This window comes from Limulus polyphemus, unplaced genomic scaffold (assembly GCF_000517525.1).
Source record: "Limulus polyphemus unplaced genomic scaffold, Limulus_polyphemus-2.1.2 Scaffold508, whole genome shotgun sequence".
NCBI lineage: Eukaryota > Metazoa > Arthropoda > Merostomata > Xiphosura > Limulidae > Limulus > Limulus polyphemus.
In genome coordinates, this window is record NW_013666118.1 from 113,481 (window position 1) to 127,826 (window position 14,346).

Genomic DNA, 14,346 nt, shown 5'->3' on the forward strand with positions numbered 1-14,346 from the left:
CTTTATGTTTATGTTATTCCAATTAATATAGCATCAAATCTTAGCTAATAATTCATATTTTAATAGTATATAAGTTTTAAGTTCTTATTTTTATTTGGCAGTATTTTAAAAAATCCTGAATTTCCCCTAGTGTGACACATTTTCTCTATGCATCTTCTCTTCTATATTTTAAAAGTTATAGTATTAACACTAAATACAAGGAAAAATGGTCCCATGGTTGGTCCATGGGATCAACCCCATATGGAGAGAGTTAAAGATAAAAATAATTATTTTCATCACAAAGGCTCAATCCATTTGAACAACCTTGTAATCACCACAAAAAATATTAAACAAACCTAAATTACCCTTTTTTCTTTCTATAATTACTACAGCTTGTAACAGAAAATTAGTCATCATATGCAGGCTCAGGCTCTTAACAGTTTACAACTGTTTTTCATATAATTTCATTGTTTTATCATTCTATGAACAATGTCAACTAATACAACTGCATAACAAAATAAAAAATTCTCCAGCGAGCACATAGCTCAAGTTAAAGTAAGAAAAAAAAATTAAATTACATAACACATGTGCAGCTCATGTGCATACTTCACTGAGAATTTTTTATTTCATTTTCTTTTTATATCTTCTTACCTGACCTAGCAAGTTTCAAATTTTTATACTTTAGTTACTTTTATATCAATAAATAACAAATATACATAATAAAACAAAAATTTAATACCATATGGTAAGACCTTTCATCCGTATACCATTGTCCTGAAGCCTCCTGCTGATCGACCCACATTTCCCAACTTTGGACATGAGCATCAAGGAAGAGAAACAAATTTGGATCAGGGGAAGGAATCAGTAAGCCCAATGACGTGGAGGATATGTTCAACCACCAATGCATATAGTTGAAGAGAGAAGGAGGAAAGTTAGAGGAGAATCCAAAGGAAGCCTAGCAAGAGACCATGGGTTGTGCAGCATCTCCTGAAAAGATCGCAAATATGCCGAGCCAAAGGGAGAAGTGCTTCCATAAAAGTCATGTCCCCCACTGCGTTAGGACCTCGCTAGCAATAAGATAGTGACTTTTAATGGTATGGATAACAGAAAACTCCATCGATTGCATTCATGGAGGAGAATGGATGCTCCAAATATCCAAGATTGTCAGGTAGGTAACAGGAAAAACTTATCCAACTGGAAAATTCAACCACCAGAGCTGCTTGTGTAAGGAGCAAATGAGTATGTTATACCACCCCCTATTCAGAAGGAGCTAACCAAAGCCAGATGTCTATAGTGGTGTTAGTAAAATCCCCAAAATGTGGAAGTCAGGTAAAACACAGACTACCTGATAAAAGACATATCGAACCGAAATTAGTCCAAAGGGCAACCCACAAAGCTGGTACCAAATCACATGGTGAAGAAAAACCTGAAATAGTGTCCTAAGAAATGATAAATATAATGTGTATCCTGGGCATTCTCTGCAGAAATTGCCCACCCAATTGTGATCAAATTCTATATATTAAAAATGGGGAAGAACCAAGAAGTGATTGAAGTGGGACCAAATGAAACAGAACTCCAATCAGTATTGAGCATACACAATGAATGGAGAAACCTTGGGTAGGGCAGGTAAAGGACGGTAAGGTGTTGGACATGGAACAGGAATAATAATGGCAATGACTCAGAATGAAACAAAAGAGCAACTAAAAAACAAAAAGAGTATAGCATCACAAATACACCAATTGGTGCTAAATGCATAGGAGGAGCCCAAAAAACAGACTGGTGGAGTAAAAGAGCTAATTGGAAGTCCTTACTAGATGTAGATGGTAAACAAATGGTACAAGACAGTGTCCCACCCCAGAAGATCCCAAAAGCAAAGATGCCACATGTGGAGGGAAAGAACTGAAGATGGCAAACACACCCATGAATATCCCCTAGATATAAGTGTAATGCCTAAGAAAGGAGGTGTAAGGTGTAGGAGAGTTGATAGGGTAAGACAAAGATGGCAAACTAGGTGGGAATAAAATGGATAGGATTAACAGAAACTGCCCCCATACAGGTGAAAGAAATGTTAAGTATGCAGAATCAAGAAAAAAAATCTGCCTGATGGTAGGCTAAGGCAAATTGAACCGAAGCCTGAGGAGGTTGAGGTATGCAAGTACCCTCTCCCAAAAGAAACATAATGTCTGAAGAAAGAGGAGAAAAGTACTCTGAAACATGTCTATAAAAAAACTGAGGTAGGCCTAGCAGATTCCTCAGTAGAGGTCTGGGAAGGCAAGCCATAATCAGGTGTAGGAAAACTGACAAAATATAGTTTGTACTAAATGGGTTCGGCAGTTATAGGAGGAAATCAAACAATATTGGGTTAAGGTAGGGCAGACCCAGCCCTGAGAGGTTCTCACAAACTAAACTAATTGTAAGAAGTATAAATTATTAAGAATTACAAAAATGAAATAGCCAATATAATATAAATTGAAGTAAGTATGTAGTGAAATAAACATATGTATAAGATGTTATTGAACCTAATTATAGATTTACCTGTAAGATAAACTACGGACACTTGTTAAGCCTAATCAAACTGTGCAGGATAAAGTATATCACAAAGCTGTAATTTAAAAACTCTAACCTTACGATAATACGCATAATACTGGGAGAAGTTTGTGTAGATCCCAGCTCCAGGGGTACACACAAACAAAGTTAATATGAAGAAGTATAAAAGACAGATAATAACGAAAATGAAAATAGATGTTATATTGTTAAATTAAGTAATTTGTATTGATTATAACATGTGTATGAAATGGGATGTTTTGAAGAAAAAAACAATATAGTTAACCTAATTTATGATAAACCAGTAAATGAATTGCAGGTAATCCTAAAATAACAAAGACCCATGTTAAGCCTAATTTAACATTAAGTACAAACGATACAACTAAGCTCTAATTTCAAAACTGAATGTAACTATGAGCATTGCTCAATTTAACTAAACTTATGTTATTGAACCCAAATAACTACAGATAATAGTATAAACAGTAAAAATATTCAAAACCATAACAGTTTAAGTTACTATAATGCCTTATCTTTCCAAAGTTGGCAGCCCATATTTAAAAATGTATGGGTCCCAAAACTCGAATTGAGGCCAGACAAAGATCAGTTCATTGGACGACCAATCTCCCAAAGAAGTAAAGCTGATAATTCCCTGAAGACTGTATAAAAATGTGCTGATAAAAGATATAACCTCCGAAGTGGTAACCGAGAATTTGGAGTTCATATTCAAAATGATTTGTAATGAAGTATTAAGTTCCGTAACTGGATAGAAACATAAAATAATCCCACTTTGGAATAAGTTACAGATATCACTATTGTACAAAAAATAGTAAAGTTCGTGAGTAAAATTGATACGGAGATACGAAAAAAAAAACTTGAAAAGAACACAAACTAAACATGAACACTGGCAAATAAGAAGAGATAGTTTAGTAGAATAGCATAGAGGGAGTCACATGAGTCATGTGGGTGTGTGGCATTACTATTGGTGGAGGTTTATTGCATGATAATTTGCATGTGAATTGAGATGTGAATGGGAGTGAAAGGCTCGTGGCATGTGAAAAAATCTTTGCAAATATAGGACAACAGTGAACAAGAATAGCTATGTATGTGAGCAGAATTTAAGTATTTCCTTTTTAAATTACAGCTCATTTCATTTATTAACTACATGTAAATGTCAAGTTTATGGATAATAGACTTGCTTAATTAAATTTTGAATGTAATTCTGTAAAATACTGTGACCTGTACACTTTGATGCCCACCTGTACACATAGGGTTAAAGTTAATTTTTTGCTAAAGGACAAGCTTGATGTATGGAGGAGAGAGGAAAAGCATGGCACATAAACATGCTGACTGTATGTTATGTTAATCTATAACTACAATCCCTTAAAAACATACAGATTATTTTGTTGTATGAACTGTTTAGACTTGACTGATTAATATAGGTATACAGATTGGTAGTGTCAGCTGATTACAAATATTTCACTACTGCAGATGATACAAGATGTAAGTTAATAGTGTGAGGTACAGATAGCTAACTGATTAGCCTTAGCCTACTCAAGACATAGAGATAGATTGGATTTGTCAATGTATTATTAATGCCTTATTACTATATATATATACGAAAAGTGATAGATCAGTTAGTTCAGCTTATGTTAACTAAGTGATTACTGCAGACAACTTAAAACTAACACATACCAATAGCCTAATGGTATCAGCTGCGGATAAATAACTGTCTATTACATACAGCTAAAGATGTACTGATATGCTGGTACTGATTATTAGAGACTAGTGAAGATATACTGCAAAGTTAGTGTTAGTGGAGTATAAAAGAGATTACTACAAACTCTAGAAGGTAAATTGATAAGTCTGTAGTGCCAGCTGATGAAAGAAGTCTGAATACTACAGAATACACAAAATATGCTAACAGACTGTTATTTTCAGATGAAGATAGATGACTGATTACTACTACTCACATGTAGAGAGATACTGAAAGGTTGCTAATGCCAACTGAGGAGATATGATGTTCTTTCCTTGTTGACCTTCTCCTATCTTAGCAAAGTCTGAGAAATCCTGCTTCACCTGAGCATCCTTACGCCGTTGCTTACATCGATTATCAGCTAAGGTAAGTATCATTAAAGAAATTTAGTCAAAAATATTGATTTAACATAAATGGAAATATACAATGAGTGTGTTACTTATATTATTCATACAAAGAAACACAAAATAGTTTAGTTTTATTATTACACAGATAAAAATTGGAAACATGTCATGATAAAGTCATCAGTGATATGAAATAACAGGAATTACAATTAAAAACAGTTAAAAAAATATTTAAACAGTTTCACAAAATATTTTTTAAGAATTGATTTAAACTGACAGAATGAGATAAATAATAATGTGTAGTACAAACTATTTACAACTTTGGAATCAATATGATTTAAACATATGGCATAACCCGACCTTTTACTAATCATATAATGAAATATACCAGAGTTACTACCTAACACTGAATGTAAATTAATGTTGACTTAACAACATCTTCATAATTTATTACATATATATTTATTATAAGGTTTATGTTTTCAATACAGTAAGGTCAATTAACAACATGTATTTAATGTTTGTTACTTAGAGACCAAGGAATTGTGAAGACATACAGTATTATTAAAAGAAAACCAAATACTTTCATTTAAAAAAAAAATAATTGCCCTTGAGAAACAATATTCTACCAGAGGAACACTGAGAATCATAAGTTTTATTAAGAAAAGTTTGGACATGGTACAGGATGTCTCAAAACCTGTCATAGAAGATGTTTAATATACTTTATTACATTCTCAGTCAGTATATTAAACATATTCCTAAATAAAGCTGTTGCAAACATAAATTGCTCTAGACACTTATTCCAACACTAAAGAAAATGAATGAAGAGAAACAAAATGATGCTACTTTGCAAGAAAAGCAATTTAGGTATGGAGTGTAATATGATTTTCTTAGACCTTGTACTATGCTCAAATGTTATTGAATAAAATTTGTAATTATCAACCTGCCTCTGGAGAAATTTGGTTCCCCTAGGACAAGCAGTTTTTAAGGCATAATAATTTTAAATAAAAGGGTTTTCTTTATAACTATTCAGTTTATTTTTCCATGTTTTGAGTTGTGTTTGCTCTTCATATAGATGAAACCTATACCTATAGTTGTTAGGAACTAAAATCACCTATTATTCATTGTTAAATTCCGTGTGCCAATTTTTAATCTTTTAGAATAAAATGAAGTTAAACATGCAATTACCTTTGAAACACTGAAAGCCTTTCCTTTCTGAGTTTATTCTCATATTGTAAAGAATCAAATTACTCAAAGTTCTAGATGCTAATGATGCAATGCAGAGCAAGTATCACTTACCCACAATCTTCCACTCTTGACCTTACATGTGACTTATTGTGTACATACTGGGAGATCTCACATAAGCTATACTGTCACACCATAATTTAGATTTTCTTTTGAAAGTCATGCTCTTAACTTCTCTCACTATTAATGAATTCTGATGTCAACTTTAGCTATTGCTGCAAATGGCTCTACCAATATAAGAAGTTTACAACTACTTTGATGCCTTACTCACATAGGCTGCCTGTAGTGTCCAGGGAGATCCCATGGTTACATTGTCAGCCATACTGATTATATATTCTCCTTGCCTATTGGTGTAATTGGGTTTCAGATTCATGTAGATGATCATTTGCAAATCTCTCACCCTTTTTCTCATGATGCTGAAATACAAAAATTCTCATGATTTTGAAAAAACAATCTGTTACTCAGCCGTATTGAACTTTATTATTTGCAGAACAGGATTTGACTGCTAGCCATAATTATGAAGATGCTTCACCTTGTTGAATTTCTCTTTTTTCTCAAGTATATTCTATTTTAAATCTTGAACTCATTTCTCTTATGTCTGAGGTTGCTATGTGAGAAAGGATGCTTCAATTCTTGAATCTTTATGTTTTCCACCTTCTCCTGATTTTTGGGTTATTACCGAGGTTCCTAGAAATGATATATCCTTAGATTTTTTTATTCTTGCTCGTTGCTTTTTACTTTGACCTATTGCCAGTTTTCTGCTTTACACAAGTTATGATTTGTCTCATCTTTTGATTTTCTTCTTCAGAGTAATTATTAGCTATCAGCTACTCTTGTTCTCCTGAATCCTGTAGCCAGGATTGCATTTTTAGGTTGCAGTCTATCTTATATATCTGTGGCTCTCACTGATATAGTTTCAATTACCATGTTACTCTTAATGTTCCTTTGAAACTTTAGCCCACAGTGCTGTCTTTCAAATATTCATTTCTCTACTGTCCCAATTTTTCAGCAATTTAAAGACAGTACAATAGGGACATCAAAATAAAATATAAAACAAATAAATAAATAAAAATGTATGTATTCCTTATCTTTAATAGAGTTATGATACATCTATTGAGAATGGGCATCACCCCTCATATCTCTAATCCCATGCAAGATGTGCATGTAGAGATGGAAAAGGTACCCATTGCTTCATCATCAGCCAACAGATGTCATTCCCTATCCATTTCCAGAAGGTGCGATGAATTTTGAATAAAAACCCAAAACACAGGCACTTTCGAACCAACTATTTTTAAGTGCTCGAACTGGAGGTCATTTTTTTATTATTTTGTGTATGATCCCGTGCGATAGCTCTTTTATTAACTTCCACAAGGTATCACCCTCTCGTGTAACACCAGCAAAGAGGGTAGAATGTTGTCTTGGAAAACTGCTGAAGTACATGTAACATACTAAGAGTCCAAAATAAACATATCAATTGAAACATGATGTCACATATTATAAGGTTACCATGTATTATTTTCTTTTTACTTAATCAAGTGATTCCATGATCCCAGAAGCTCTACAAATATTCAAAGGGATGTTGGGTATTACCATGATGCACAACAGACATGTGAGACCAAGTATTAACTAAGCAGGTAACAGAGAATAACTAACCGGCTAGAGATTCCATCTGGCTTGAAGAATCACAACTAGGGATAAAATGTAAATAAAATTTTAAAAATATATTATATTTTTCTCATATTTTAACTCATAGAATATCCTCTAAAGCACATTGCAACTGAGATGCCAAAGATATTGCCAAATACTGAATTTTGACGAGTTGTAACCCAAAGTTCATTTTAAAAATATATGGGAACATTCTAGTAAACAAGATGGAGTAATTGCACAAGCCAGTTTGTTAAAGTAGTCACAGCAAGATCTGAAGAGTGTGATTCATTGTAACATATAAACAACCCTTTCTAGACCATTTGAAAGATTAATTATGTTAGATGTAACAACAAATCACTCAGAAAGGACCTAAGAGAAATTCTGAACAAGAATCAGAAACAGCCAAGGTCTGTAACACAAAAGAGAAAAACAGTAGTTATCTTTTCTTCCAGCCCAAGTTTTAGGTAGCAAAACATAAGAAAATAAGATATGAGAAACATTGAAGGCATAGATGCCAGTAATAATAATAATATAAAAAAATCTTCAACTATAAGCAGTTTGGAACTGAACAACAACCATCATAGGCAAATAATATGATGGCAACTATATATGCCCAGCAAAATGAAATACCCATAATAAGATTTTTATAGAGGAAAAAATGATCTTTCTATTAGTTATAAACATGTCTATCAAATAAGTAAACATGATTTAAATAACTTCCTTGAAGGAAGTTATGATAAGATGGGAGGAGCATCTCTGATGGGTTTAACAAATTTATTGATATCTCAACAAATCAGGAAGGAAGGAGGCTTAACTTTTATATTCTAGCCAGTCATTATGTGGTTTTTGTTTAACATTAGTAGGAGACTCTGAAGGCAGATGACAATAATGAATATCATTGTGTTTAAATTTGGCCAGAAACCGTATGTTGAATATTTGAAACTGTTTATCATAGCTTATTCTCTTAAACAAAAGGGCATCATCAATAGCCATGCTGTAATTATATCTCAAATCGGCCAACAGATGAAGTTATGAGATAAAAGTTTGTATTTGAAAACACAAACAAACTCAGAGCCACTGTATGAGCCGCTATGGCGTGGTTAAAATTAAAACTAAAAATCCAAAGAAAGAGAATATACAAGAAAGGATTCATAGAACAAGACATATCACTTGACACACAGAAGTGACAGTTGAGAGTTTATTTAATTATTTTCTCTCAGGTATTAAACTTTAGGTAATATAAAACAATTTGAGTTATAAACTATGGTTTGCAGCCAGATTTATTGACATGAATTGATAATAAACTTGTGTAATTACATTTTGAATATAACTTTGTGTAAAGGTTGTGAAGTGTGCACTTTCACCTTACTGTTTTGCTAGTTTCTAAATTTAAAACATCAGCAACAACTTAAGTATCATGAGAAGGTGGAAGAAATAAGTATCCAATACTGAATCATCTAAAATGACACTAGCACCCTAAGGTGTAACAGAAACTGGATGAAAATTTAGAACAAAACATACCTGAGAGAAAATAAAAATGAGACCACCAGAAGCTTCTAGCAGACAAACCTACTCTGCAATGTTGAAGGCAAAGTGTCCTGGGCAAAAGATTGATCTTGTTCAAAATCATAAGAAAATGGTGAATGTTACAGAAATTAAGCATCTAAATGATCCTGAAAACTGGCAGGGACAACAGCAGACATTCCACCAATAACAGCTCAATGATTGCTATGCATGCTAGAAGCACACTACATGAATATAGCCTTCAAAGAAGTTGTAGATCTGATGTTATTGGAAATATTTGCATAAGAATTAACACTGACTTCCCAATTCATCATAGAAATTTAACAGTATAAATGTCAACAAAAAATTCTGAATTACAGAGGCACAATAAGTTACATGGAAGGATGGAGAACTACAAACAAACATAAACATACAATTTAAGAACAACAAGGGATCTGTTGTTCCATCCCATCCATTAAACTAAACAAAAACACTCAGAGCCAACCCTTATCATTCAAATATGTATAAAGCCTTCTCTGAAACTCCTTTAAATTTACTGCATCCACCAATATGAAGGTAACACTTTCCAAAGTCAAACAACCCTACTAGACAAATAAAACTCTCTTAGATAAGTATGACTCTTATCCAGCCAAAATTTACATTTTTGTCCCACAGTGTTACCATTTTCACCTTAAGTTCAAAAAATGACGATCCACCAATACTGACAATTCCACTCGTGATCTTAAACACCTCAATAACATCCCCTCTAACCCTTTCTTTTTTCAACTATGGGTAAGTTGATACATGCTCTGAATTGTGTCAAGGACATTCAGAGCTTTAGTGACATATTTAATGAAAGTGTGTGAGCAACTCAAGAAGTATAGGCATTTTGTATTAAAATAAGTATGTATGTATTTGTATGTCTGCTTGTTTTAAATGTAACTTTCAATATGTTTTCTAAAATTGATTGTAATAATCTAATGTTAGAGAAAGAAATATCTATACACACACATAAATGCTGTGGTTAAAGAAATCAGTTTCCTTAACTAGATTTATCAGCATAGATCTAACTACAGTTTTTATAGGGCATTATATCATCACAAGATTGCCAAAGATAAAACTCTTTTTGAAATATATAATTCCTTTATTCCAAACTTTTTGTGCAGAGAAATAATGGATAATATCTGAAAATGTAAACTGTAATTATTAATAAAAACTTCTAAGTGAAAGTGAAAAAGCCTGTCATAATAATAATAATATGCAAACCACACTGTATCTGGTACTTTCATCAATTTCAGCCTTGAATTCTTTTTAGCACTAATCAAAGCTTGGTTTTCTAAAACACAAGTAAATATCAAATCAGAAATGCTTGCTTGAAGAAAGGTTTTAGTGTTACTAAAGATTCCTCAAATCAATAGTTCATCAAATGTTGATTGCTTTTTAACTGAAACTGAATGGTCAAAAAATTTGAAAGGATTGTTTTAAGCATAACTGTGATCCATAAAACATTTCTCTACAAAAATGGTAAGTCCTGAGCTTTAATCTTGACAACAAGTAGATATAAAAATTCAGAGTTCTTATCCAGTAGGGAACTTGAAAATCATTTTAAGCTTGTATGTTCTGGCTATAAGAATAGATCACTGGTTAAAAATCCATGAAAGATTTACCTTCTTACAACTAAAGATTAACTGCATTGACATACATAAAATATTTTACACAGATATATAATTGAGTGCATACAGATCCTAACTGCCAGGGAATGCCACATTTAAAAAATTACTTAAGTGATGTTATCTTGTAAAAAACTTGGCTGAATATGTATGTTTGAAAAACACACACTCCTGTTTTTTGCAGTTAAGCATGGCAGTAAAAAAATATATTGGTACAAACTTTACACAATATCTTTGTTATCAGAAAATTCCAACCTTGTTTCTTTCATTAGGAAACATTGGTCTATCACTTACTGTTCAATCACCGGTTTTTGAAAGTCTAAGTACAGATACTAAGCATTTAAAATTTTAATTTACACTGGTCTACTAGTGTTTCACATATCTTAGCACTTTTCAGTAAGTGAGCATTCCTAAAAGAAAAACAAAATGTAGTATATATACACAATATTAACAATATTTCAACAATGGAAATGCTAAATTTGCATGACTATTTAAACATAAAACTAAAAGCAACTCTAAACATAAATAAATAATAATAATAAAAATATCACCAAGATATCTTATTTAAGATGGTATATACCATAAAAGCTTATTTAGGAAGATGTAGTATGCAATTAATATTAAAACTCAATCATCTTTCTAGTTTTAAAGTCTTGCACATGTATTGTAAGTTAAAAAAAAAACTTTCACCAACAACAAAGTGATTTCATGTGACAGGATTCAATTCACAAGACAAAAACTCACACACTGTGTCTGTTTCATCAACAATTTCTGATTGAATAATTTCTTCTATGACATCTTCCAGAGTTACCACACCAAGGATAACATAGAATGGATCTCCCTCACCTTCATTGTTAACATAACGAACAAATGCCATGTGGGAACGACCTGTGTTAAGACAAATTACAAAAGAAACATATGACTAGAAATTTCATCCATTTCAAAAACTAACATATAACTGTCTTGTTAATTGCATAACAGATCTAAAATAAAACTGTGCTGAATTAAAAGCTAATTTAAATGATAGGTAACCAAATTTAATCTAAGCAAATTGAGACAACATTAAACATAATAACAGAGAAAAAATCTTAAGGATTTGTAAGAAAACAAAAGAATTAAAATATCAAAGTCTGATAGCAAAATTAAAAGGAATTATTTTATCTTTAGGAAACGTTGAATCAAATACTGAAACTAACAAAACATGAGCATTTATAAACAAAGCATATATAGTCTTAAACAAAGCAACTATTAGTTGAATAATTTTTCAACACCTGATTTGTGTTTGAGTTTTTCATTATAGCATAGATGATTCCTAAATTACTAGGCTGCTAGTTTATCTAACCTATGTAAAAGCCAATGTGTGTCACATCACATCTGATTTTTCAAAATAGGAGGAGTAATAAAAGCCAAAATGCATTTATCCAGATAGAATAGTTCGATTACTGTCTCCCCATTATGATTTTAGTGACAAGAGTGCAAAGGGATCATGAGGTGGGGGGTTGCTGTGAAACCTTATAAGTGTAGTGAGTATTGGTATAATAAGCCTAAAGTAAACATGTAGTGTGGGATCACCTACAATAGAGACAAGTGCATAAAATTTATCATGAAAGTAAAAATATCGATTCAATTTTAAACCAAAATTGTTTCTGAATTAAGCTATTTTCTGTTATATCACCAATGTTTTTAATAAAAAAATAAACCTTTTTAATCAATGGAAACTCTAAGTTAAGAAATCAACAAATATTTTTCCAGTTTTGTACAGACACTCATTTTATACTTTCAGTACACAGAATAACAAAAATATTACTTCACACTTTTGTTGCACAGCAGCATGACATAAAAGCCATTGTTGGAATGTAGTGTTACCAAAATGCACTGGCTTTTCTATATATTAGAAGTTGTTCATCTAACTGATTTTTATCAATAATTATTCTATGAATATGCCACGAATTGATTTCATGAATGATCTTAATTTTGATTGGCTCACAAAGGAATTTGCCAACGTTTGACTGCTTTGATTGTACTCTTCTGCCTCTTTGTTATTCAAGCTTGGTTCCCCAAAATGTATTTATTTCAGTTAGCTATGAAATGTGAGGTTAGGGTATACAATATTGAACTATAACAAATACAGGAGGAAATTGCTATGCACCAACAGTTCATTTACAAAAGTAGAACCCATAATCTCAAGCAAAACACAAAAACCAACGAACATAATAAAAGTACATGCACATGAAACACAGGATGTCCAGAGTCTAATATCTAATGGTATTATTCTATGATATCAGAGATTTGGGGTTTAGGAATCAAAAACACCTACACGGACATGTGGTGGCAGCCTGCAGACCTCTTCAACATAGTGGGCTGCAGTGGAGATCACCATAACACAAACTGTCCAAAAGAATATGAAACCCTTATTGCTGAAATTGTAAACAGCAGCTTACAGTTTTTTTTTTTTTGTTTGTTTGTTTGAAGTTAAGCACAAAGCTACACAATGGGCTATCTATGCTTTGCCCACCATGGGTATCGAAACCCGGTTTCTATCATTGTAAGTCTGCAGACATACTGGGGGAGTAATAAAAACAAGAATATATAACATATGCCATAGTTTTACACAAACAGCTACACAAAACACACAACAAACACCTACAAAAACACCACTCCTCCAGACACCATGCCACAGCAGTTCGAAATCAACCACACAGTAAACAAATATCTCATTCAAGCAAACAAACTCAACTACAAACAAAAACTAACACTGAATCACAACCAAATAATACTAACGATCAAGTAACTACACAACCACAAAACAAATCGCATGCAGATCAACCAAAAACATCCACAACTTCAATCATTAATACAGAATATAACCACACAATGGAAGCTTCTAAAACACCTTTGTCGACTTCATCACTAAATATCAAAACCATTAAACAGTCAAGATTGCATTACCTTACTCATCACGATAACAAAGAAACATTTCACACCAATAATACCATACATAATACAACAACACATGGGCTCCTTTTTCGCCTAAAGTTCACAGTACAACACGTCAATATTCAAGGTGGTCTTGCTTCCAAGGGCAAGAGGCACAAGATCGAAAACATAATCTCACAAATGCAAACATATTGGTAATCACAGAAACTATGTTATAATTCTAATACACTCAAATGTTCTGGATATACGCCAATCAGAATAGATCGTTTGTTTGTTTTGAATTTTGCGCAAAGCTACATGACGGCTATCTGTGTTAGCCATCCCTAATTTAGCAGTGTAAGACTAGAGGGAAAGCAGTTAGTCATCACCTCCCACCACCAACTCTTGGGCTACTCTTTTACCAACCAACAGTGCGATTGATTGTCACATTATAATGACCCCACGGCTGAAAGGGCGAGCATGTTTGGTGGGGTGAGGATTTGAACCCACGACCCGCATATTGCGAGTCAAGTGCCTTAACCACCTGGCCATGCCAGAAAAAATTGATTAAATAAAAATGACTGATAGAGACATAACATTAATTTATAACTCAATCTTATCAGTCTAATCTTATCAGCGACTCATGAATGTATAGCTGTGCCAGCTCTTGCAGGCTCTCTCCTTTAGCACGGACTCTAGTCCTAAACCTAGCCCTGTAGACTTCAGACTGATTTTGAGTTCCATA

General features: G+C 32.8%; 1 protein-coding gene across 2 annotated transcripts in view; it reads right to left on the bottom strand.

Moving 5' to 3' along the window:
- The window catches only part of LOC106458745 (metal transporter CNNM4-like), a 100,064-nt gene that overhangs the window by 25,147 nt on the left and 60,571 nt on the right, over positions 1–14,346 (bottom strand). For both annotated transcript variants that reach the window (XR_002610422.1, XM_022385053.1), the window contains exons 3-4: positions 11,430–11,573; positions 4,494–4,637 (exon numbers count right to left, since the gene is read on the bottom strand). Coding sequence is in view for 1 of the 2 variants with exons in the window: in XM_022385053.1 (XP_022240761.1) it covers positions 4,494–4,637; positions 11,430–11,573 (288 nt within the window). In the remaining variant the exon portion in view is untranslated. The remainder of the gene's footprint in view (positions 1–4,493; positions 4,638–11,429; positions 11,574–14,346) is intronic.